The following is a 26,420-nucleotide window of genomic DNA, read 5'->3' on the forward strand; positions in this document are numbered from 1 at the left end:
ATGATAAGGTCCCAGCTAAAGACGTTTCTCGTGCCTCCCATGCGCAGCGTCTTCCTGGTGTCCGCTGTGGCCTGCGTCGTGATTATGGCGGGCCTCGCTCTGGCGCTGGTGGGCATCATCCTGGGAACGATGATACCTGCCCGCGAACACAGTTGCCCACCGCTGGACAAGCCGCTCGAAGAGAGCAACATCATGGTGCGCCCAAGGCTCTTTAATATTACGCGGCAGGACAGTAGTAGAATTACATCAAGCGCCAAAACATGTGAATTGCGCAACGAGTGGTTGGTTTAAAGACCCTCCAATTACAATGCACACAGACACAATTGCTTACCATTATCAACAACAGCATCAACAACGTGTGCAGCTGCGCAGTTGCATGTGCTGCCTTACGGACGCGTAGTGGGTACCTCGCCAACTCGCAAAAGGAAGAATTATGGCGCAGTGGGCACTACGCAGCTGTACCTGCAGTAGGCAGGACAGCTTCAAAGGGCCAATTCACCGGCACACAGGCATTCCTTTCCTTGCGGCAATGTTTAGGCGTCCACACAGAAGCGAAGCCAGGCTAGCGATTGTTAAGGTGATGGCAACAGAGTCCGATTACTCTATCACGTTCTACCCTTGAAGGCGACGCTCAAGCGTCCTCGAAGTTTTACCTGTGACGTCACCAGGCAGCATAGTATATGCACGTACGTTGCTTATCACGCTGACGTGCCCCGCTACGCAGCACTTCTACACTTACATTTCTACACATTTATGTTGGGATATGCAAGCACACACCATTCCCACCTGCTTTGATACAAGGGACCGTATTCTGCATCACTGCCGAATGTGCCACCACTATATTACACTTGTAGGTACGTCAAATATGTAATTAAGGCAAGTTACTGAGTATTTTACGAAGAAAATGTGCTTTATTAGAGCCCTAAATACTCGGAAAAAGTACATCGTTACCTTGAGGATACACCCGAGATACATTTTCTTGCACAATCTGAAACGAAGTGCGACGAGTCCATATACTGCCGAAGAGCACCAGTGGCTGTAAGATGAGTTGCCTCTCAAACAGCTTACTCCAGATCTTGCCGATGTTTTACTTGAAAAGATGACTTGCAGGTATGAAAAGGTGCTCCACGGATGCACTCGAAGCGATAGCTACATTGCAATTTAAGGAAGGTTCGTAAAGGTTGGAGTATTTTAAAACAGCTGCCATTTCCCTGGCCTTATTTTCGCAAAGGTACACAAGAGAAATTAGAGCAGCTACCACCAAGTTACGCAAAGCTGTGTCACAGCAGAGCTGGTGGGCACCTAGCTGGTACTGGTGTGGCTTGGCCAAACCCTCTGACCTCTCTCACCTTTACCCTCTGACCTCTCCATTCCCCACCCCTTGCTGTACTATATAAACCCTCTGACCTCTCTCACCTTTACCCTCTGACCTCTCCATTCCCCACCCCTTGCTGTACTAGATATACTGTACAGTGCTATGCTTGCTCTTCTTTCTTTTTTTTTTGTATGTTTGTCTATTTTTTTCAATCTATCTCTCTCATAGAAAAGCCGCATTAGTGCCGCTGTTCTCCCTCATCCACCTCCATTTACCACAATGTGTACATGTGTGTTTAAATGAAAATCAGTAAATCAGTACATCAATATCTCTTTCTCGCTTTTTCCTTTATTTCTTTGTCTTTCTTTCCTTTCTTTCTCTCTCTTTATTTCTCTTTCTCTCTTCCTTTGATCATTTCCTTCTGTGAGCATCTCTCTTTCTTTTTCTTTCTTCCGTTTGCTCTGTATTTCTCCTTCTTTCTATGCTAGGCCTTACACTCTCCCCTCCTCCTTTCCCTCCTCCTCATTCTCACATCTATTCTCCTCCACAACCATTCCCTTTCCCACCCCCTTGCTATAATTTAATATGGAAGGCTATGCTACGCTCTGCTAGCGTGCCTGAATAGCCGAGTGGTTAAGATGCTCGCCATCGGATCGTGGGTACCAAGGTTCGAATCTCGCCTCGCCTAGAATTTCTTTTTTATTATTTCTTTATTTCTCTCTCCTTCTCCCTGTGCTCGTCTATTTCGCCCATCAGAGTTATTGCATCTCACACCGGACTAATCGGCACACGTGTTCGGGAAGCGAAGCAGGAGAGGAAGAAGAGGATGCCGATGTAGAAGAGGATGAAGAGAGCGCGTACCAGTTCATGGCGATAATTTTCTACCTACGACAAACGGCAAACTTCGACCATAACAGCTCTGCTGTAATAGTACGTGGGCAGCTTAAACTCTGTTGTGTTCGACAGGCGCCGACTCCGTGAAGGAATGAAAAAATCGGCCTGCTCTTTTGGTGAATATTGCTGTCCTTTCGATGTCGCGAGGGTGGTTGTGCAGTGTTATTTTATTCGTCACGAACTCGGTGGCTTTCTCTCTTTTGCTTATTTTAAATGTTCAATTTTGACCATAGTCTAACTTTGTGTACGCAATACCGGGCGACCTAGAGTGTTACCAGCATTACAGCCGCCTTATGTGTAACAAAACTGCCTGTAGCATCCGTGTAGGTATGCCCTCATTGTGCCGAGTGACCGCATTTTCCTTCCAAATACTTCAAATATTATGTACAGCATACTCTCAAATGCATTCAAGAGCAAAAATACCAAACGGTCACACTATTTTCGAGATACCAAATTGCCCGAAAACTATTTAAAATTGATTAACTTCAGTATAGTATTTCAGATAGCTTCACGTCTGCGCTTGTCATGAGTAAATGGGCACGGGGCGCGCGCCGGACAGCACAAGGCGTCGATGGTGTGCGGGGAATGGAAAAATACCCGATGGTGTGCACCCCCCGCCACGTCGACGCAAGCCATTGGCCGGCGAAAGGCGCGTGCCACGCGACCCGAACTGAGGTGCGGAACCCCGGAGGGAGGAGCAGGCATTGTTCGGTGGAGTCGTCGAGGAGCAAGGTGGTGCAGGCCAGCGTCGCGTCCGCGGCGGGAACAGCAGGGCTGAGTTCTGGAGGCAGCGTTTTGCATGCCCCGGGAGGGTGGCCGTCGACCTTGGTGTCTACCGAGCGAGGCGTCCCGGGCTTGCGGCAGCCTCATCACGCAGTTCTCATGGCACCTGCGGCACTACCCCAGCTCGACGAGACGGCAACCCACCGACAATCCCCGGAGAGCCACGTCGACAGTTCGAGCAAGTGGCACTGAGGAGAGGCCGAGAGTAGGCCTAACCGGGAAAGACCGTTGTTCTCGACGGGGAACGAGGCATCGGCAAAGAGGAAGACTAGCGACGCAGCGGATCGACGACGACGACCCCAAGACGTCGACAGCAGCGGCGACGACTGGGCAGGGCGTCGAGCTTCGCATCGAATCGAGGCGACGGGCAACACGAACCGTAAGAACGTTCGATTCGCGTAGCGAGACTGAGGCGCCATAGTGGCCAGACTTTGGAGTGTGTAGAAGTTAAGCATAGCTTGTAGGCTTTGCGATTTGTTAGAGATTGCGCGCTAGAGCATCACGTTTTCTAACGTTACTTTTTGATGTAAATTTTTTGGTGTTAACTTCTTGTTTGCAGTGTTGTGTTATATAAAGTTTGTTTGGCGTGACGCCACGGTCACCTGCCTGTCTTTCTCTCCCGATTCTATTCCGCTTTGCAAGCGCTCCCGAGATACGTGACATAATAAGTGGCGAGCCTGTGACAGGATTTTTCCAGCGTTTGGCCCAGTTACGTATCGTCGGGGGTTGCAAGGATGGATTGGGAGAAGTTGGCGGCCGTGGCCAAGGACGTAGGGATGGATAAGGAGGAGACGAAGAGGTTTTTTGAGGTCGCTCAGAAGGAGCATGACAAGGAGCTCGCGCTGCAAGAACGGGCACGCGAAGCGGAGTACGAGCGCGAGAAGGAGCGTGCGCGTGAAGAGCACGAGCGCGAAAGGGAACGGGCGCGCGAACAGCACGAGCGCGAGAAGGAGATCCTCGAGCTTAAGCTGAAGCTAGCCGAGGTGAACGCTTGTCCGCGCAGCGACCCTAGTAACGCGAGTACTCCCACGTCAGCGTCGGCCAACTCGCCCAGGCCGAGACAAATTTGCCCGCGTAAACTGATGGCGCCCTTCGATGAGCGAAGGGACGATCTTGATGCATATTTGCATCGATTCGAAAGGATCGCTATTGGGCAAGGCTGTGAGAAGGGCGAGTGGGCAAACGCCCTGAGTTTGTGTCTCGTGGGAGAGGCGTTGAGTGTGTTTGGTCGCATGCCAGCACACGAGTCTCTGGACTACGACATTGTGAAAAAGACTTTATTGGAGAGGTTCCGGCTAACAGCCGAGGGTTTTCGCGAAAAGTTCCGAACATGTAGGCCCGAGGATTCAGAAACTGGCAAGCAGTTTGCGTGTCGGCTAGCTAACTATTTTGATCGCTGGATAGAGCTGTCCGAGACAGAAAAGACATATGAAGGGGTCCGCGATAGAATGGTTGCTGAGCAATTCCTCAACAGGTGCAGCAAAAGCTTAGCAGTATTTTTGAAAGAGAGGAAGCTAAGCACAGTAGAGGAGATGGCAAAGCAAGCGGACCAGTTCGTGGAGGCTCAGGGTCTAAGGAACTTAGAAAAAGGCGACAGAGGCGATCACAACGAAGAAGAGAGCAACAGTGAGGTCCCAATGGGTAAACAAAGGGCACAGCAGCGGTGTTTCTTGTGTAATCGACTAGGGCATATAGCTATGAACTGCCGCACTAGCACTAGTCAACAAGAATCCCACGTTACCTGCCAATTGTGTCAGAAAAGAGGGCACAAAGCGAACGAGTGTAGGAATAGACCGGTAGAGCATAGTGCGTGTGCAGTGAAGTCAGAAGAGAAGGAAGAGGTAGTGAGTGCAGTGCTAGATAGGTCGGAAGGTGTTAATATGCCAGTTGTGGAAGGTAAAGTAAACGGCAAACGGGTAACGGTGCTGAGGGACTCAGGAGCGGATACTGTGTTAGTGAGGAGAAGTCTGGTGAATAAAAAGGATTTCACGGGGAGAATAGGCACAGTGGTCTTTGTAGATGGATCTAAGAAGGAGTTACCCGAGGCGAAAATAAGGTTAGATACTCCTTATTTCGTAGGCGTACTCACAGCAAAGTGTATGGAAGATCCCATCTATGATGTGATATTGGGAAATAGGCCAGGGGTAAGAAGGGTGGATGATCCAGTACAGCGAGAGAAATATGCTAAACAAAGGAAACAGGTAACTGGAAGCCCCGAGAGCATTGAAGCTAGTAGGGGAAGTGGGAATAGCGGGGCACGAGGCAAGGATAAAGTGCCAATGTTGGAGTGGGTAGGTGTAACCTCTGAGGAGTTCTCAAATGAACAGAGGAGGGACAGAACTCTGAGGCACGCGATAGATAGAATTGGCCGTGAACCAACAAGAGAGGGATGTATAGACGGAGTGTCCTACGAATCACTCAAGGAGTTAATTTTCCGTAAGTTTTGGAAAAGAGGGACACTAATTAGACAACTGATGGTGCCCGCACGTTATAGACAGGTCATTTTAGAGCATTGGTACGCGAATGGGTTCAGAGATACACAGAACCTGCGTAGGGAAGTGACGAAGGAGGCATTTTGGCCAGGTATGCAGAAAGATGTCAAACACTTTGTGAAGAGTCACCAATGAAGCGACCGATTGTGACATTGGGTAGTATCGCACCTGGTAGATTATAGTGTTCTGGACAATGAACATGTGGTGTGTAGGTCTAATGATAGTTGTGTTGTATGAACTATGTGCGGTGAAGTAAAGTGTGAGTGAAAGTGCGTGACAAAGTGGGGAAGTGAAGGTGTGCATAGGTCAAGCAAGGAAAGAGGAGCACAAGCTACAAGACACTATCAGAAGAGCAGAGGGCCATAACCCTGAAGAGGAGGACCAAAGCAGTTTTTTAAGAAAAAAACTCTTCAAAAGGGGGCCCAATGTCATGAGTAAATGGGCACGGGGCGCGCGCCGGACAGCACAAGGCGTCGATGGTGTGCGGGGAATGGAAAAATACCCGATGGTGTGCACCCCCCGCCACGTCGACGCAAGCCATTGGCCGGCGAAAGGCGCGTGCCACGCGACCCGAACTGAGGTGCGGAACCCCGGAGGGAGGAGCAGGCATTGTTCGGTGGAGTCGTCGAGGAGCAAGGTGGTGCAGGCCAGCGTCGCGTCCGCGGCGGGAACAGCAGGGCTGAGTTCTGGAGGCAGCGTTTTGCATGCCCCGGGAGGGTGGCCGTCGACCTTGGTGTCTACCGAGCGAGGCGTCCCGGGCTTGCGGCAGCCTCATCACGCAGTTCTCATGGCACCTGCGGCACTACCCCAGCTCGACGAGACGGCAACCCACCGACAATCCCCGGAGAGCCACGTCGACAGTTCGAGCAAGTGGCACTGAGGAGAGGCCGAGAGTAGGCCTAACCGGGAAAGACCGTTGTTCTCGACGGGGAACGAGGCATCGGCAAAGAGGAAGACTAGCGACGCAGCGGATCGACGACGACGACCCCAAGACGTCGACAGCAGCGGCGACGACTGGGCAGGGCGTCGAGCTTCGCATCGAATCGAGGCGACGGGCAACACGAACCGTAAGAACGTTCGATTCGCGTAGCGAGACTGAGGCGCCATAGTGGCCAGACTTTGGAGTGTGTAGAAGTTAAGCATAGCTTGTAGGCTTTGCGATTTGTTAGAGATTGCGCGCTAGAGCATCACGTTTTCTAACGTTACTTTTTGATGTAAATTTTTTGGTGTTAACTTCTTGTTTGCAGTGTTGTGTTATATAAAGTTTGTTTGGCGTGACGCCACGGTCACCTGCCTGTCTTTCTCTCCCGATTCTATTCCGCTTTGCAAGCGCTCCCGAGATACGTGACAGCGCTGTACTCATATTTATTCTGCAAGATCGCGCGCGGTATTATCACGTTGTTTCATGCATAAAGTAAAGCCTAAATACTTCAAATGGGGATACATTATTGTACACAATACTCGGCCCCTTCCCCGAGTTCTACGGGGGCGAAATGTCTTTCCCTAGCGTCATAACATAGCAGACTCAATTACGGGCTGTATTTTATCCTCGATATCTAGTATACTGCTGTAGTTATCGCTACTTAAAGAAGTTTCCAAATTATAAGCAAAATAGCGGATTTATTTCGCTCGCCTCTTTCATTGTACCGTTGGTGCAGCTCAACCCCGCTGCACCCGTCGGGTCGGGCGACGTCATATGAATAAATCAACCAATAAATCTGCCTTCTTCCGTCTTACGTGTCTTCGAGACAGTACACCTCCCTCTCAGGAAAATGGGAAACCTACGCATCTTGCTGTCGCTATCGGTGCTTCCCGTCTCGGGCGAAAGTACGACTCCTCTGTTTTATTAAGCGCGAACCTTTCAAGGTGACAAGTAATGAAGAGATGATGACAAGAGCCAACTTTTAAGTTCTCAGATGTTTGCATTCATTACTGTGGGAATCGTCTTGTTTCGTTTCATACTTCATTAATTCATAGAGACACGCTCGCTTTCAAAGCTCCTTCCTCCGTGGGAACGAGACGACCTTGTGTCATGTGGCTAGTTTAGACTCCGTTTACAATATACATCTCATTCTGTGTCACCATCAGATCAGCGGCAGCCTGAATACGCCCATTGCAGGGCAAAGGCGTCTCCTACTTTCTGCAATCGTCCCGGTTTTGTGCCTGCTGCGGCCATATTATCCATGTAATCTTGATCTCTTTGTATCAGCGCCGCGGTCTATTGTCCCCTTGGATGACGCCGCCGCCTCGGGCGCAGGTGGAGACCAAGTCTGGCCGCCTGATTGGCACCTTGGTGACCGTGCACGGCGTGAAGCTCGCGGGATTCCTGGGCGTCCCGTTCGCTCAGAGCACGGCGGGCGAGCGCCGATTCATGGCACCGTTGCCGCTGCCCGCCTCTAGAGACGCGTGCGTCGTGCAGGAATACCTCCAGCAGCGACCGCCTTGTGCCCAGCTGAGAAACGGCACTGTCGTCGGCACCGAGGACTGTCTCCACGTGAACGTCTGGACGCCCGCAGCCGCACTCGAACTCCACGGCGACGGCATGGGCAGGCCCTTCGTGGTGGCCGTCTCCGGCAGTTGGTTCGAGACGGGCTCCAACGACGATTCCGACTGGCCGATGCTGGCCGCCAAGGGTGCGTTCGCACTGCATTGTGACCAAACTGAGGTCAATGAAATACTTCAGTTGAATGCGCGCGATTCACAAACGGACATTACGTTAGAGTGTACTAGAACAGCCTATGGGAGTGCTCGGAACGGCCGCAGCACCAATGTACAGAAAGTGAAGCCCAAACAGGGTCAACGCCTGACAGGGTCAATCCGCCTGTGGCGCTGCGATCGGTAGTCTGCTGTGTCACGGCCGCTGGATGCTTTTTCATCCAGCGGCCGTGGCTGTGTATTCATTTAAGAGTTGCGCGCGGCTCCGCTAAAGTGGTGCAGGAGTAGAACGCCCGCTTCCCACTCTAAAGGCCCGGGTTCGAATTGCTGCTGTAGATAGTGGGTTTTTATTCTTAGTGTCACCTTTTATAGCTGTATTGGTTTTCCTTAGTTTCTTCAAACTATCTTCAGTTGCTGCGTGTTGCTTCAAAAAGTAACGTAAAATGTGAAATCTCGTTTCTAGCCTCGTATTCGCGAAAATCTCGGAGGCCATACTTTACATTATTCTTCAATCCCGGGCGGTAGCGCTGCAAATAACCGTGCTCACTGTCGAATTTCGCCTATTTTACTTGTTACATTTTGAAGCAACACGTAGCCACAGAAGCTACTTTTAATCAACAAAGGAAAACCAATACAGCTATAAAAGGTGACACTAAGAATAAAAACCCACCATTTGCAGCTGCGATTCGAACCCGGGCCTTTTGAGTGGGAATCGAGCATTCTATGTCTGCACCACTTCGGCGGAGCCGCGCGCAACTCTTAAACAACGACGCATTGCAGACTACCGATCGCAGCACCGCAAGCGGATGGACCCTGTTTGGGCTTAGCTTTTCGAAGCCCGTTCCGAGCACTCCCCTGTTCTAGTAAACTCAAATTACGTTAAACAGCCACGGTAAAGTGCAACATCCGAAGCACCAAAACTGTGAGTTCTAGACAAGGTTTGCGCGTACGTTTGCCAGATTCGAAATACTAAAATGACCCTAATGCAAGACTTGGGAGTCTGGCACTAGCGCTCGGTCCGGTTGCTGCGTAAACTTGGGTAAACTGGGTAAACTTTGGTAGACATTGTCTTTCGTGCGCTACCGAAGACGCGTACAATGAAGCGCGTGGTTGAGATCTGGTCCAGAGTCTGGGTCCGAGCTGGTTTGTAAAGTGACTTATTCAAACCGGCAAGCGCCCCAAGACAAGGACAACGAAAACTAACTCGCAAAGAATCTGTCCGATCTGATCCGTCAGGTGAAGCAACGAACCCCATCCGGTGGATTTCTGAGATGCGATTGCTTCTTACACTAATTTCTAGTAATCGTCACTCCAATATTACCTTAAGACATACCGTAGTGTCTGCTCCTTTATTTGCAACCCTTAGCTTAACCCGTTCCGTCTCTTTTATATACCTTTTTTATTAAATGCGAAGCATTTCTCAGCGAACTTCTGCGACTTTGAGCATATCTATCTATCTATCTGTCTATCTATCTATCTATCTATCTATCTATCTATCTATCTATCTATCTATCTATCTATCTATCTATCTATCTATCTATCTATCTATCTATCTATCTATCTATCTAGCCGCCTACGACTTTGTGCTCTCGTTCTCGTGTCGTTAATCGAATGTACACCAAAATTGGTGTGGCATAACATGACTGTATGACGAACATGAATGACGAGTCATAACATGAAAATCATGACATGCATGCCATGAACGACATGATATACATGCCACAGTCTTGGTGCTCTTACGGCCGTTTCCTTAACTTGATATATACCAAAATTGATACGGCGTGACAAGAGTGCATGGCGAACATAACTGACAGGTCCTAACGTGCAAATCATGACACGCATTTCATGTACAGCATCATATACATGCCACGCTCGCGGCCGTTTCTCTAGCTCGATATATGCCAAAATTGGTATGTTGCGACATGACTGTATGACGAACATAAATAGCACGAGTTAACATGAAAACCATGACTCGCCTGTCATGTACAGCATGACTTATGTGCCACGCTCATGGTGCGCTGGCGGCCGTTTTACTGGCTGGTTCTACCACGAACTTGGTATTGCGGGACGTTACTGTGTAACGAACATAAATAACACGAGTTCACATGAAAATCATGACGCGCATGTCATGTACAGCATGACTTACCTGCCGCGCTCATGGTGCGTTGGCGGCAGTTTCGCTAGCTTGATCTACCCCGAAATTGGCATTGCGTGACGTGACTCTGTGACGAGCATAAATACCACGACTTCACATGAAAATCATGACACGCATGTCATGTACAGCATCACTTACGTGCCGCGCTCATAGTGCGCTGGCGGCCGTTTCGCTAGCTTGATATACACCAAAATTGGTATTGCGCAACGCGACTGTGTGACGAACATAAATAGCAAGACTTAACATGAAAATCATGACAAGCATGTCATGTACAGCATGAGTTACGTGCCGAGCTCATGGTGCGCTGGCGGCCGTTGCGCTAGCTTGATCTACCCCGGAATTGGTATTGCGCGACGTGACTGTGTGACGAACATAAATAATACGACTTAACATGAAAATCATGACAAGCATGTCATGTATACAGCATGACCGCAAGATAGGAGAGCGTGTCCACCCGTTGCTCGTGTCACTAAAGAAAGCCCATAAACAAAAGCTAGACGCCACAGAGAAACTCGCCGTGGCAGCTTGGTGGTTTGAGCGGCTAAGCCCCGTGGCGCTGGTTTGATGCCCGGCCACGGAAACTTATATATATACGCGCAGAAAACGTGGCTGTACCCCCCCCCCCTGCCCAAGGCAAGACGAGCTTGTTAAATGAACCCATGCGTGCGCCGTTGATGAGTTGTATGCCTCACGCGCAAAAGAAACAGCGGTATTATTGAGTATATGTTTCCTTATTCACTCAGTATAGTCAATAATCGTAGTATAGAAATTCACTATAGCAATATTCACTCTACCAGACCCACCAAAGTCGCAGCTTCGCAGGCTTCCGAATTCACAGTAGTGGACGGGCTCTTAATATTTACACAAGAATTGCGTACGTCGGCCTCAGGCAGCGCCTGAATAAAGTTCAGGGGAACATGGAAGGAGGGCTTGAGCAGCTTTAACCACTGCCTACTCAATGCGTTCTAAATGCGAAATACAAATAACGAATGAAACCAACCTGCGGTTTGCGATTGCTGCTTGGCCTGCGCTTACCTCCAGATAGCATAGACTGAATCCGGGTTTTCGCTGGTTCGCGTGCATTCGCTTTATCGCGAACGTACGAACAGACTGGCAATCGTTGTAGGGGTTGGTTTCTTTGCTGGACGCAACCATATCAATCCAACAGACAACTTAGCCAAGGGAAGCATAGGAGACATTATTCATTGTTTTTTAGCTATAGTATGGTAATTATTAGGTCATTAATTGAAATGAATTAAAGCGGACTTCAGAGCCGCCAGTGTGCCGCGTTTTTCGCTTGGCAGCGCGTCACCAACACCGTGAGCCGGGGATATCTGCGCAGGAGACGTGGTCGTGATGGTGCCCAACCACCGGCAAGGCGTGCTGGGATTCCTCCACCCGTCCAACGTGGCTGGTGTGGACGTTGACGTGGCCGTCAGCGACGTCTGGAGCGCAGTGCAGTGGGCACGTGACCACGCAACCTTCTTCGGTGGCGACCCTAAGCAGCTGGCGCTCGTCGGTTACGGATCGGGCGCCTACCTGCTTTCCTTGATCGCGCAAAACATGAGCAAGGATACGGCCCGCCGGGCGTTCTACCACGGCGGGGTCTTCGGATCGCTGCTGCCATTTAATCCGGTGGGTTTAACAATAGCGCCTCTTAGCAGTGCCACTTTACCGTACGGTTAGTACGGAAGTACTTTACAGTCGTGGTCGGCACGTAGCTTTCTTTAGGAGCGGAGCTCCTTATAGCATCACCTGGTCGGTCGTCGCTCCATGCGGCGTGTCCCCGCCGTCGCGTCTCCCGTATCATTCAATAGATGGCGCTGTCCCATACAGATGCATGCAAACTGCAGTTGGGTGACGATATACTAGATTGCGCTGTCCCATAGAGATAGAAAAAATGAAATAAAAAATAAAATAAAAAATAAAATAAAAATATAATAAATAAAAATAAAAAAATGCAAAAATAAAGAATAAAAGAATAAAAAATAAACAACATAAAAAAAGAAGAAAATGAAAAATGAAAAATAATCAAAGCGGCGTATCACTTTGATTACTGCTGGGCGAAACCACTGAACATTTCACGGTGTAACCATCATTGCGTCAGGAGCTTCGCCCAAGCTCTTCATCATTCACCCGTGGATATACTGTATTTTTTTTTAATCTGCAAGACCTCTAACATCGATCATCGCATCTCGTTACCGCACGTAATGGGCAACTCGCGCGCCTGAAAAGAGTTTTAAAAACAAGTGCCCATCACGATCGTACGGTATTTCCTTGCTTATCGCACGGCAAACCAATGTAAAAGGACAGCCGAAACGGACTTAGGAACTCTGGCAGGCGTTCATTATCGTCCGCATGAGCCCAGAACGTCGAAGATGACTCCTTGGTTCCTGGTCGAACGCGCTCACGCTCTCGCTGGCACAGAGCTTGTCTTCTTCTAGAACACAGAAGGCGTGAAATTTAGCACCTGTACTGCTAAAGCACTGTGTCGTCTAGTCACGCATCACGCTACTGAAGATTTTGGCATGAAATCGTCAATGGCATGCGAGGGTCGGTATAGGCGCGCCTCCGGAACAGTTTTTCACGAGTCACTTTTAGGTGCGAAGTGTCTTATGGCGGAGTTTAATCCGGTGGTGGTGGTGGTGGTGGTGTGCGGCGTGACCGCCCTCACTGCGGATACCCTCTCCCCTCCCCTCTCCACACTCCCTCTCTCCCCTCCCCACTTTCCCTCTCCCCTCCCCCTCTCCGCTTTCACTCTACACTTTCCGTCTTCACTTCCCCTTTCCACTTCCCCTCTCCACTTTCCCTCTCTCCTTCCCTCTCCACTTTCCCTCTCCCCTCCCCCTTTCCGCTCTTCCTCTGAAACGCGGGCTAGACATGCCGAAATTCTCTCCTGCGCAACGCCGCGATGAGCACCAGCGCATGCGCGTCCCCTCCCGCTCTCTCTCCTCTCCTACGCTGCCCCCCTCTCGCACGCCTGCCGACTCGAGGTCGGTAGCATGCCCAAAGAACGCCAACGGAACGCGAACGTGCAAGTGCTCCGGCTTCGCATCGCCTCATGGTCCCCTTTAGCGGGAAATGGTGTAATTTTTTCATCAGGGAGCACTGAGAAACACTTGCACTACGCACAACTAAAGAACTCGAATGCATATAATTGTGGAGCTCGCCCACATCACCGCATGGCCATGTATACAGGACAATGTTTCATGCAACGGCTGTAGCTCTGTCGTAGCAACAATCACGTGGCTCCGCAGATCAGGCCCGTAGCCAGGAATTATTTTCGGGGGGGGGGGGGGGGGGCACGTTGCAGCGCGACCTCCTCATTGAATTCTTCGAACGACTAAGTATATGAATCACATGTATTACCAGTGACAATTAATTTGCATTAGGTGCTGCAAATCACTCCTTGAATGCTGCGTACAACGAGTAAGAAATGTGTTTTTTCATAAAATATTATCTTGGCATGCCCGCAAAATCTTTCCGGGAATAACTGTCTTCAATCTTTTCATTTTTTTGTGTAAAAGGTGCGGCGAATATCACGTAAATTTTGGAACTGCATCAGTTTTAAACTGAAGAAGCGCCCGATAACAAATGAAATGAAGTCCACAAAATAACCAGGACGACATCGAAAATTATAATGCAGATTGTTTACGCAAAATGTTCATCTTTTTGCACAAATTATGCGGCCAGAGAAAAACAAGAATGGGAAAGTACACCTCGAATACGGGCAAAACATAAGCCACCGGAAACAGTGTGCAGTATGCTTACACAAAACATCATAAATGCATATTTAAATATGCAATCAACATATGGAACTAAGCAATGATCGCTATACATAATGCCCGAAATAAGGCGAAAGAACATGCTCCACAATCACAAAACAGATATTTCCTTGGGCCATACTGCTCTGTCAGACGCACCATGTGGACAGAACTATAAAGGAAGAGCGCTGACATAACGATAGGAACTATTTCAAAGCTGTTTTAAAAGTGCGGACCATTATTGTGCACTCGATATAAAAGGAGGGTTGTCGCTCCTAGTTCAAAAAGCAATGAAGAAGAAAAACGACAAATGAAAGTAACAATGCCGCTAGTACGGCTTCCTAATAGCTGAATTTGTTTGGTAACGGCGCGTATGCCGACCTGTCAGTGAACAAGGTGCAGCTGTCGCTTGCCTGCTAATGTCCACCTGATGCCCGTATTCGTATGTTTATATTAGGTCACCGTTTTAACTGCTAAAAGGTACAAAATCCTCACGGCTTTAAAAGGCGGTGAACAATATTATTGCGTCAGAATTACGGGCTCATTGACCTGAACTCTGGAACAGAAGTGTCTTTTCTTTAGCAGCCCGAAGCGTCTTCTAGAACATGTAATACATATACCATTCTCGTCGTCACTTCAGTCGACCTCCGTAATCTTTCTTGATACATATTTCACTACGAGTTTGTCAGCACACCACTTATCGTCTATAATGACTCTATTCGCAATGCCCACGAACTATAGGTGGCGCGTCGTGCTTTTCAAGATGGCGCCAGGAGGAGGGTCAACCCGTTTGTTAGCATAGGAACAGATAGTACGTGCGGACGTACGGCCGTGCCACTTTCACCGGATGAAGTCATGAGCTGTGCTGAATTGGATATGAGACTAAGCTACTTTCCCAAACCATGGAAAGTGCTAAGTACTCGCCACCTAATTATTTGCTGTGGTGTGAAAGGTTATATTTCAGCTCCGTTACCGTGCATAACGATGCTTTGCGAAATCCTGTGCGTGCCACATAAAACTGCATGAACTAAAATTGACGTATGAGCAGAACGGCACTCCGAGGTAGTACGTACCGAGCCAACGTTTATGGATACGTTGTACCGAGCCTAGCTTACGGATTTGCCGCAGTAGTAGGCCGCCAGCGAGTAGCGCCATCGCTGCTGCACGGGACCGCACGTTTAACGTGGTGATGGTTTGCAAACATAATACGCCGTCGTCATTACTCGTGCAGTCGGGAACGCGGAGTTACATCTTCAACGGAGCACAAGCATTTAACTTCCCATTCAGTAGCGCTTGTGTCACAGCCATGCTGAGACTGTAGCCGTGTGCAATTCACTTCACTCGCATGTTGCAGGCTCGATCAGCACGGTCGAAACACGAATATCGAAAAGAATGCACACGTATCCTTTTCGCAACGTCGAAGAAGTTAGCCGAGAGGCGTGGATTGTGGCTGTGACTGCACGTTCCAACGCTCTAACCATTTCGCTTCTCTGGTCGAGCTCGAGCGTGTTGACGGCATGCGGCGCTCCTTAATATCCACAATAATTGATACATGCAATGCACAAGAGGAACTATGCTTTTATTTTGATCTCGCTCAAGGATATTATACATTAAATACAATCAAAGTGACTTACGAGCATGAAAGAACATTAACGCACGAGGACGTGAAGTGCAACTCGCTCCTCGTGAGTTAGCAGCTGATCGTTCACCGTCGCTGTCACTCTCGGTGCCTTCACAGTCTTCTACGTCCAGTGAAAAATCCTCGTCGTCAAGATGGTTTCTTTCAACATCACTGCTGCTGAAAGCAATCTGAAGAGTTTCTTCCGCCGAACAACTTCGACCACTCCGCGTCACCACGTTTACAATTACAGATACCTCTGGGCGGTGAGAACATCTCGCTCTCAGATCGGTCAACGAGCAAATCGCTTTCAGTGTGCTGCCACCTATCAACAAACGTACAAAAACAAACGGCGCAGCGCTGGCTATGAAACCAACACACTGGCGAAGGACGGCGTGGAAAGCGTTCGCTCCACCAGAGGCGTGGAGCGGACGCGTCCTCGAATGATTGAAACGTCGCTCGCACGATTAGTAACAGCGCTTTGCTGACAAAGCATAGAGGCATATTTTAATGTATCGACAACTTGAGATCGCTCAGTTTTACAAGAGCACATCGCGAGCCGGCGCGACCTCCCGCGTACAGTGTTATGGGATTCATGCACAAGAAACACTGACCAATGCTATATACAAGTGAAACAGGGTGAGCTTCAACTGAATATGTCAGACGATAACATTTAACTAACCTACGTGGCTACAGAAAGCCTCGCGAAGCTTATAGTATGCGTACGCTGTGGGCTAGCATTGAAAGCGCGAGTAGCCACGTATTTTCACGAAAACATCGCGCCTCGCAAGAACGAGTCAGATTTCTCGTGTCATGGAGGGCCTGGTTTGTTCACTGATGCAGGGAACATGCCAAGTCATAGTGTTCCTTCCTTGCCAACGCGTTAACACTGAGGTTAGCACAGCCGAACAAGGGAGCGACTACGTAGTGCTGCCATTTTGTCGTCTACTAACCCTCCTCGAGAGGACGCTCCTGAATTCCGCTTGGCGGCGCGACAGTCTATGGGCATTGCCAATAGTCCTTTCTCGTGTCAGCTGGTTTCTGGTCGAAGCGTAAGTTCTCTCAGCCAACGTAACTATAGACCTTTTCACAGACGGCTACCTGGGCGCCGCCATAATCCTCTCTGGGCTGCGCTAAATACGTGTGACCTCCCAAAGATGCACTGCCGAGGCTGTGACGTCAGCCTTTGTAATCCAGCGCGCAGCCCAGCATGGCGGCGTTTTTTTCTCTCCTGTGAAAAATGTCTATACTAGGCGCGCTGCACTTATTATAGTTATGAAAGTGGTGTATACTAGGCGCACAGCGCCTGGTGTAGCAACTGTCATTTTCCAATGCCGCATTGGAAAATGGAAGTTGCTCGTTTTTTCGAAAAATGGTTGTTTTGGCTGAGTACTGGTTCCAGAATCTCTAACAAAGTTTACCGGGACACTGAAGTTTTCGATCCCAAAACCAGGCAACCAAAAGGTATATCTGTAGAAGCCGCAGAAGCGCTTGATGAACTTAATTGGATATATCGATTGAGCAAGCTGTCTTTGAGTGGGACAGCGCTAAATGACTGCGGGTGGTGCCTGTATTTTGTTTTATATGCGAAGCAGCTTTTGCTCGGTGCTGTGTCCGTCCGTCCATTGGGGACCGTCCGCTCGGGGACCATGCGTTCTGCCACGCGCTAGCGCGTTCGGGCCTGTGTAAGGGGCTGGATAAGACGCTGTGGCCTCTCCCCCTTACACTCTCCCAGCAATCATGTGATGGCGTCGGGGAACGAGATTCTGCAGACGCGCGATGAACCAACGCGTTGTATCCTAGTCAGAACGCGCTGGCATGCGCCAGCGCGTTCGGGCCCGTGTAAGGGGCTGGTTAAGACGCTGTGGCCTCTCCCCCTTACAATCTCTCAGCAGTCACGTGATGGCGTCGGGGAACGATATTCTACAGACGCACGATGAGCCCACGTGCTCCCGCGTGGCGTGGCGTGGAGATGAACCCGCGTGCCAGGCTCCAGCAATTGGGACGAGTAACAGCAACTACAGTGAATTCAAGGTGTGTTCCACTTGCAAGGACGCGTTAACATCAAGCAATGTGCCCGTGATGAACGGAATTTTAACCCGTATATGCCCAAACTCAGAAAAAGCGACAAAACAATTTCTTTTTCTCAGAAAAAGTACACAATTCTACCCTCAAAAGAAAGCACAAGTTCTTTATTTACTGCCAGGTAAACGCAACACTGTTTTTCAAGCCGTCCTATACACATAGGTCACTGGGCATAGGCCTCCAACGCTCAAGTTTGCGCAGCGCCGTCCGCCGCCCCCGCGGAGAGAGGGGAAAACTCCGGTAGCTGGGACGGGTCGCTCTTGCTTGGTTTTCCCACCGCGCGCGCGGAGAACGTGCTCCCCGGGGCTTTTATCTCGCATTTTTCACGCTATGGGTGCCGTTCCTTCGTCGTACTCGAAAGCAGGCACGCAGTCCTGCTGCATTGTGAACTGTCACAAAAGTTTAAAAATGTCGAAGAGCCGAAAACTTCCTGTCATGTTCTACCGTTTCCAATGCAAGCAGTCCGAGGAGCAGAGGCGTCAAGAGTGGATTATGGCAGTTCGCCGCGATGCTTTCGCGGTCTTGTCACCTTGAAGCAGTTTTTGTCGTACACAGTGTTACGAACTATTAACGGGGAGAAACGCGATGATCGTGCTCATTTGAAAGGGAAGTGCGTTTGTGAACCGAAGTTACAACAAATAGACAGCCGCTGTACGTTTCGAGATTGCGCGCTGGCTTTCCGAGTCAACCATTTGTAATGTTACAGCAGCGGAGCATTTGGGCTTATTACACCACAGTTTAAATAACGTACCGTGAGTACTAAGTGTTTAATTCAGCTGATTGCGGTACATTTCCCGTCGCGGCTCCCTGTAAACAGAATTAAGCTGTATGTTTGCACTGAGCGTTTATATTGGCCTTGCATGCGACACGCCGTGATTGCTTAGAAGGCTGAAGTGTTGCGCTGCTAAAATCGTGGTCATGGGTTCGATTCACGCATACAGCAGCTGCATTTCGATGGGAGCGAAATGCACTAACACCGGCGTACTTAGATTTACGTACACGTTAAAGAAACCCAGGTGGCCGAAATTAATCCGAATTAATCCACCACGGCGTGCCTCGTATTAATGTCATGCGTTCGGCACGTAATAAAAAGCTTGCATGCCGCTTTGGAAACGAGCTGAAAAAAGAACCAAGGTGGCAATTAAATTTTCGATGGCTTCGCGAATTCAGATGCGCTTATTATTGGGCACAAATCTCGGCATAATCATACACATGCGCGATCCCAGTGGGTATTGTATAGTATCAGGGGCGTAGCCAGAAATTTTTTTTTTTTTTTTTTTGGGGGGGGGGTCCAACCATACTTTATGTATGTTTGTTCGTGCGTTTGTATGTGTGCGTGTACATATACGCAAGCAAAATTGAAAATTTTCGGGGAGGGTTTGACCCCCCCCCCCTGGCTACGCCCCTGTATAATATGATGCTGACCAAGCGAGCTCTCGAAACAACCAAAGCGACATTCGAATAAGCGAACACGGTGCGTGATGAGGCGTCGATATTATTCGAAATGAAACACGCCTCTGCAAGAAACATGCATCGTCGAAGTGGGCATGAAATATTTATTTATTTTTTGTTTGCGTATATCATTATGATGTCAAAGGGAGCTCTAAAAAAATCCAAGGCGACATTAAACTTGCGATCCGATGTTGTTATCATTCGATGCAAACCTCGGCAAAAGTGAAACTCCCACGAAACTGAACACTGCGCATTGCGATGCAGCCAGTGACTCAACAGGGCAGATGTAAATTTGTGCTCTTCACACTGAGCTCATAATAAATTTAAAGCCGCACGACAAACTTGGCATCTAAGCAATTGAAAAGTTATCAATAGAAAACGCACTCGAAAGCGTGCTGGTTGGTTGCTGACAGCTCCGAGTATACACGACTGCCGCAACGAATGTGCGTTTTACCGGTAACATAATTACAGAACTCGCGCAGTCACCTCCCTACTCATGTCAAAGAAATGTGCCCGTTCAGCATCTGCACGCACGTAGCGCTCGCACAAACAGCATCGCCCTTGACGACCTGCTCGGTCCCGAAAAGGTGGTCGATCAACCGTCCTCCTCTGGTAAGATTCCCACCGTTAAAACGTTTTTTTCCATCTCTGGGATCTTTCTAAACCTTCAGAGCAAGCGACACGTGAAGCTGCACGTGCACGGCGAGCAGAGAACAGCGCGTGCAGGGTGCCTGAACGTGCGGAGACAGCGCAGTCAAAAGGCAGGCGCGGAGAGGGGAGCGACCGGTTTTCGCTAGAAAGGCGGCGAAACGCGTGCGCCGCAGCGCCCCCTGGCCGAGCTTGGGAGGCCTATTAGGGGTGGCGTCTGCGGGTGTGGTAAGCCTTGAAGCATTTCACGTGCACACCGACATTGCACTTCTTCCTATCCATGACGTATTTCATACAAAGCACGCGTTTGCCCGGTGAAAGCGGTCGGCACGTGGCAGCATGAAAAGCTAGCAATGTCTAGGCTTGCACACGTTGAGAATGTGGCCTGCTTGACATGCTGTAGGAAGCGCTAGTCATCTGCTAAAGAAATAGCAATGTTAGAGTGCATCAAAGAAGCGTCCTATATGTAGGACGCTGGGCGTATATCGGTTAAGTCAACCCATTCGCTGCTTCGCACCCCCGCATGGTTCCCTTTAGTGGGAGATGGCGTACTTTTTTTGTTTTTTCTTCTTTTGTAACGGTGGCCGACTTGGGCTCCGCTCTTGCTCTGAACCGCTTTGGCAGAGCGTTGCGAGTGCGCCCGCCATGACGCATTGAACATGTTTGTGTCGGTACGCATTGCGACGTTGACGGGAATCGCACTAAACTCGCACTAAACTTCGTGTGTCGTACCGACGGACGCACAGGTGATGCCTTACCGGAGCTTGGCTGTGGCGCTGCGTTGCAACGACTCGGACTTGTCGGTGTCGGCGTGGTTGCCATGCTTCCGTGCCGCACCCGTCGACGAGCTGTTGCAGGCCGCGCGAGCGTCCTCCGAGTGGCCTTTGCAGTTTGCGCCCCACGTGGACATTCGGACGCTGCAGACCGCGCCAGCGTCCAACCCGCATACCGTCGTCGCTGGGGTGGACGCGGCCGATGACAAGACCCTCTTCATGGATCGCATCTTGCCGCTCGCAAAGGTACATACAGCACGAAACAAGAGGCACGTGGAAACAACGCGACTGCAATTGATGCTGCAGCGCACAAAATACACCTTCATGCGCACATAAAGAAACAAAACTGGCAGAACTGAGAGCTCTTGAAGAGATTCTGCTGCTAACGAGGAATGGGTGCAGATTCGCTCCAGCAGAGTCTAAAACTGGGCAAGTTGGTCAATTTTCATTGTAAAACTAGTGCACAATACACAGTAAAGTGCACATGGGCTGGAGCGGAGAGCGCCTAGCTGTTCGCCTCTATGCCTTGCAAATGAGTTCTGCGGAATCCCGCGAGGTGGCAGAGGGCTGTGAAAAGGATAATTGACAGGGGTCGTTGACTTTATGCCTTGTGTTCCCTTTGTTGATTAGAAGCTTCAAAATTGTTCCAGCAGTTTAGCACCAAGTCATACCTGATCGAGCTATCTTTTATCGGCGTCCACGGCAAATCGAGCAGTCGTGCCGCACATGCGTTCTACACTCAACCCCGAAGAGCCTGAACACAATTCCACAAATTGAAAAGTGTACCAGAAACACTTTCCCGCGTTAACTGTCTCCCTTGGTAACGGCAACTTCGTCTCATTGAGCTCTTCGTTATGGACTTCATGCAATCTCCCACTAAGTGTGCACATGCGGCGAATGCTTAGGAGCCCAACCTCCCTGTCTTTCCTTGCTTCTCTCTCTCTCTCTCTCTCCAGCATCGAAGCTGGCGGCACCGCAGAAAGCCTTTGGGATTTGTAGCGACGGTTGACTTAACTGCTGCCACGTTGCTTTGGGGTATTTTAAAGAGTTTGCAGCGCAAGCACGTAAGTGATGCAAGAAAAGCGACGCAGTGAAGTCAGGAAAGCAAAGAGGGACGCACACGAGGGTTACATCACGTCGTTGCGCTGCAGACTCTTTAAAATGTACATTAACCAACTCGCCCACGTCGCCGCGTTCTTTTTCAACACGTTACTTTGTGAAATCGTAGCAAACAGTGAATCGCCGTGAAATCTTGTTTTCTGCTTGGCAACATGACAGCGGGAACATTTCAAATACCACATTCATGGAGGGTGGTTTCGTTAGCTCGAGGACAGCGAACAAGCGTTAGTCTATTTCTGCCGACCTCCAACCGGCGTACCAACGAAATTGTTGAGAAGACTCGGCATAAATCATTGAAAGTCATTGCTACACCTACACGGAGCTTACAAACGGGATGCATACATCGCCTGGCTCTCTTATCTGTCACTTGCGCAGCGGGACGGGAGCGCGTCGACAACAAAGGCCTTGCTGGAGTACACGTTGAACGTGTTCAACGTGCCCCTGGGCGTGAAGCCCTTCATCAGGGGCCTGTTCAAAGCAGAGTCCGCGGACGGCATCGCAGACACGTTGTCGATGATCTCCACGTGCGCCTCCCTCAAGGTCGCCAAGGCGGTTGCCGAAGGCTACCACTACCAGATGGACTCGACCGCGGTTAGCGGACTGCTGCAGCCACCGCTGGGCATCAGCGAGCTAGCGCAGTTCGCAGCGTATGGGTGGGTAGAGCCTGAAGGCGAGGTTTCACTAAAATATAAGTTATTCTACGACTTTCGTTGTTTCATTTCTATTATCCAACGCCCTTGTCTTTTTTGGTCCTCCCTGGGAAAATATCGCAATCGAGAGGCCCGATTATTACTAGTCATGCTATCAGTCGACGAATCCACGAAAAGCATCGGGGATCTTTTATTATTAATATTGAAATGTACAAAAGGGAGAAAAGGAAAGGTAGTGACGTATGAAAGTTGCACGAAAAAACACATCGCCGGCGCCTGATGCCGAAGCCACAGCCTATGTGTGAAGCGTACGTTGCTCTATACAATTGGGTTATGCTTACGGCAGTTCCCACGTTCACTTTCTCTGGTATTTCCGTGTGTCTACATTTCCAAGCAGATATTCAGTTACTGAGCTCTTTCGATCTGATGTTCACAGATTCTTTACTTTAGTCCGTGTATACTTTTCGTCATGTTTATTACGGCAATCAAATGACAAGTTCGATTTCGCAAGTAAAATGGTTCGATAACTGTCGCACACCACCCGCCACGGCGGTCTAGTGGATATGGTGCCCGACGGTTGACCTGGAGGTCGCGTGATAAAATCCCGGCGGCCGCATTTTCGATGGAGGCAAAAATGCTTGTACTTCGATTTAGGTGCACGTTAAAGAAGCTCAGGTGGTCGAAATTCCCGAGGACCTCCACAACGTCGTCCCTCATAATCATGTCGTTGTTTTAAGACGTTAAAACCCCAAACAATTATTAATTGTCGCACACCGTAAACCAACCACCTGCGTCCCTGCACATGTTACCTCGTCTTCGTTACACTCTTGCTAAGGTGGCATGTATGTTAACTAATCGTCCAATTATTATTCTTGACCCCTTCCAAGAAGGCGGCTTACAGAGCCGTGTCACGATTCGGGGCGTTATAGGCACTAAAGATGACGGAGTGAACACGAATTACTCACTCAGCCTAACCTCCCGTAGCCTAACTTTTCGTTATGTTCAATTTGTTTGAGGCCTTGTGACTTAAGGAAACGCGCAAGAAATGAATGAGGCGTGGCGGTGCTATATATCTGTCCCCATTCCAATTCGTCCAAATATGACAAGTTCAGGGGTATATGGAGGCTTCGATAATATTAATAATAATTGTTGGAGGTTAGCATTAGAGTAATTACTTTCCTCAGCTGAAAACTCAGCATTTCTTAGTCGCACTTTGTTTTGTGTGCCTTCGGCGCGAATGACTTTCATTTTACGCTTTTATTGAGTTGGACCGTCGTCGGCGTTGGATCTGTGAAGCGAAATTTAAAAAAGCATGTTCGGGCTTAATTTACAAAAAGAAAATTTTTCAGTGCATACACGCTTCATTCGTACAAAGTGCGCCCCACCACACCGTAACGCCCATCGGCTCCCGCCATATCCAAAATTAAGTTTATCACAAAGCCACCTCAGCAGGTGTCGCCGCTGCTCTCTTATTGGCACAAGATATTGCAACTTTCTTGTCCGCTACGTCAGAACTACAATGGCTCGTACTTGAGAAGAACAAACGCGAGTCCTACATGTTAAATTGGTCCTGAAAAATCCATGCCTTACATGTGTACGTCATGTCATTCATTTCGTGTGACGTCTGTAGTTTTATTCGTGACATGCATTTCAGGCCAAATCATGCATTCATGTGCCCCACGATATCGGGCATGTCATTTACATCAAAGTGGCCCCCTGAACTACTTTTCGTGTACTTGCAGCGCGAAGGAGCCGCTTCACCGCACAACATTCGGTCAAGGGATGACACACCTTCGCGCAACTGTGGCTGCTTTTGAGAGCCATATGCAGTAACTGTAGCCGGTGCAATGGAGGAGCTTTCAGACTCACGAATACAGAGGAAGAAAAAGAATGCATAGCCCATTAATCTTCACAGTTGTTTCCTTCTCTAACGACATTTTCCGTTGTCCGCTCTTTATTACATACAAAAACTGTATCATTTTTGTAAAGATGAGCGTCCAAGTGATCAAAAATAAGACACGTTGACAGGTCACTTCCGTGCCACTTCAGCGATGCGATGATTATATTTCGCCGTCACTTATCGTAAATATCATTTTTATCTTTCATGACGTGCGTCTAGCACGGTGCCTCCGTTGGCCGACAAGAGTCCGTGGCCTCCGTTGACGCAGGCGCTGAAGACCCGAGTGTTCAACGGAGATGGCAGCGAGAATTTCACCAGCTACTTTGCCGAATGCAGAAAATATAATGTGTATATTTGAATAACTTATTTTAAAAATATGTCAAACTAATTGTTGTTGAAGTATTCTTTCTTTCCACCTGCATTTTCAAGTGCAGCCGCCCAAATCTTCAACTAGCCTGCGCGAGCGCCGACTTTTCTGTGCGTCAGCGCCGTACGACGGAGCGAAGTTGCAAACAGGGTAAGCAAATGCTCACACAGCGTGTTCAGCTGGGCCCATCGTCTCCTTGGCTGTTCTTATGGGCGTCACCCCATGTTATCGCAGTTCAGGCGAACAGGCAAGCGTGAGTAGGCGAATGGTTTTGCTCGTGTTTTATGCTCAGAAGATCATGCTCGTGTTTTATGTTCAGAGTTGCAGCAAGCAATCGAGGAAAAAATGTAACGATTCGCTACACGCCCCCCACTCATGAGATAACCCGAAGGAAATCGTTCGTCAGAAGTGCTCTCATGTGCTTAAAAAGGAACGTCCTATCAGACGGTGGGCCCACTTGAGCGAGCTTTGTGGGCATGCGCAGGTCCTGCATTACGTATGCGTAGTAACAGCTTGTCATGTGCCTGAATTCTGCAGACTGCTGAGCCGAAGGTCGCGGGATCGAATCCCGGCAGCGGCGCCTGCATTTTCGATGGAGGTGAAAATGTTTGAGGCCCGTGTACTTTGATTTAGGTGCACGTTAAAAAACCCCAGGTGGCCGAAATTTCCGGAGCCCTCCATATACTGCGTCTCTCATAATCGTATCGTGGTTTTGGGACGTTAAACCCCAGATATTATTATTATTATTATTATTATTATTATTATTATTATTATTATTATTATTCTGATATTATTATTATTATTATTATTATTCTGAATTGTGCAACCTGCCATATTCTTATTCGAGCTTGTAGCTGTAAGTCAACAATGGATATTCTAAACAAGTATCAGCTACTGGCCGGATCATCAGCCATCTTTCGTGATCTAGGCGTACTTGCGAACCACCCATGTTGTGCTGCCGTTGCCGGCGACTCGTCATGCAACTTCCACTGTCATGAAAGTCGTAATTGTAGAGCGATATTAAATGTGCCCTCACGAGCAGCGTAAGCCACGCCTACTGTGTTTTTGGTGCTTGTGTATCCGTTTAGAAGGCATTCTCCTGAAATACCGTTTTGAAACTGAAGCATTCTGCCAAGCCTGTTTGGATGCTTGGACATCGGCCATCGGGTTAGGTACAGAAAATAATTGCTCCTACTGTTAACAAAATGGCTGAAAAGAAAAAAAAACGCACGGTTAAAAGGAGAAAGAGTCATTTATATTCAATTAGCAAAACTCATCGCTCACACGCACACCTGTTCGGTTAGCACACACTTCGCACTCTCTTGGTCGCTCGCTCTGCTAGGTCAGGCCTTCCCGCATTTTTCGCTCTTTCCAGGTCACATGTCTGGACACTCATACACGCACGTTGACACACACACGAACAATTCGTGTGCGCTTGAACTGTTATCGCAACGCTGTCGCTTCGTGGAAAACGTGCATCCACATGCGGAGTCCGGTCTCGCTACTCGAGCTGACCACCAGTGGTGTCGAACGGTGGCTGTAGGCCAGGCCCCAGTGCACGGGTCTGGGCAGCTGGCGAGGATCCGAGCATAGACGTCCTGTCGCCCGAAGACACATAGCGCTGTGGCCTGAGGCCATACTTCCACGTCTTCAGGGAAACTCGGTGCCGAGGCAGGGTACGAAGGCGCGCACGCATAGTGTCATATTTCAGCTCCGGTACCAGGGACACCGGCGCTGTTTCGAGCAATTC

At 49.2% G+C, this 26,420-nt stretch overlaps 1 protein-coding gene across 1 annotated transcript; it reads left to right on the top strand.

The window, feature by feature from the left end:
* On the top strand, positions 1–24,667 carry LOC119391583 (neuroligin-1). Its single transcript, XM_037659255.2, has 6 exons — positions 1–195; positions 7,742–8,117; positions 11,637–11,929; positions 20,608–20,880; positions 22,129–22,406; positions 24,523–24,667. Exons 1-6 carry the CDS (start codon positions 1–3, stop codon positions 24,659–24,661), a joined length of 1,554 nt encoding a protein of 517 aa, XP_037515183.2. The 3' UTR covers positions 24,662–24,667.
* The last annotated feature ends 1,753 nt before the right edge of the window (positions 24,668–26,420 follow it).

The sequence above is a fragment of the Rhipicephalus sanguineus genome, chromosome 4, assembly GCF_013339695.2.
Source record: "Rhipicephalus sanguineus isolate Rsan-2018 chromosome 4, BIME_Rsan_1.4, whole genome shotgun sequence".
Classification (NCBI taxonomy): Eukaryota; Metazoa; Arthropoda; class Arachnida; order Ixodida; family Ixodidae; genus Rhipicephalus; species Rhipicephalus sanguineus.

What these genes read in the sequence shown, in the direction of transcription:
- LOC119391583 (XM_037659255.2), top strand. Translation starts at nt 1, where the DNA reads ATGATAAGGTCCCAGCTAAAGACGTTTCTCGTGCCTCCCATGCGCAGC. An exon ending in CGCTGCTGCCATTTAATCCG is followed by an intron (nt 11,930 to 20,607) that starts GTGGGTTTAACA and finishes ACGGACGCACAG; the next exon opens with GTGATGCCTTACCGGAGCTT. An exon ending in GCGCAGTTCGCAGCGTATGG is followed by an intron (nt 22,407 to 24,522) that starts GTGGGTAGAGCC and finishes ACGTGCGTCTAG; the next exon opens with CACGGTGCCTCCGTTGGCCG.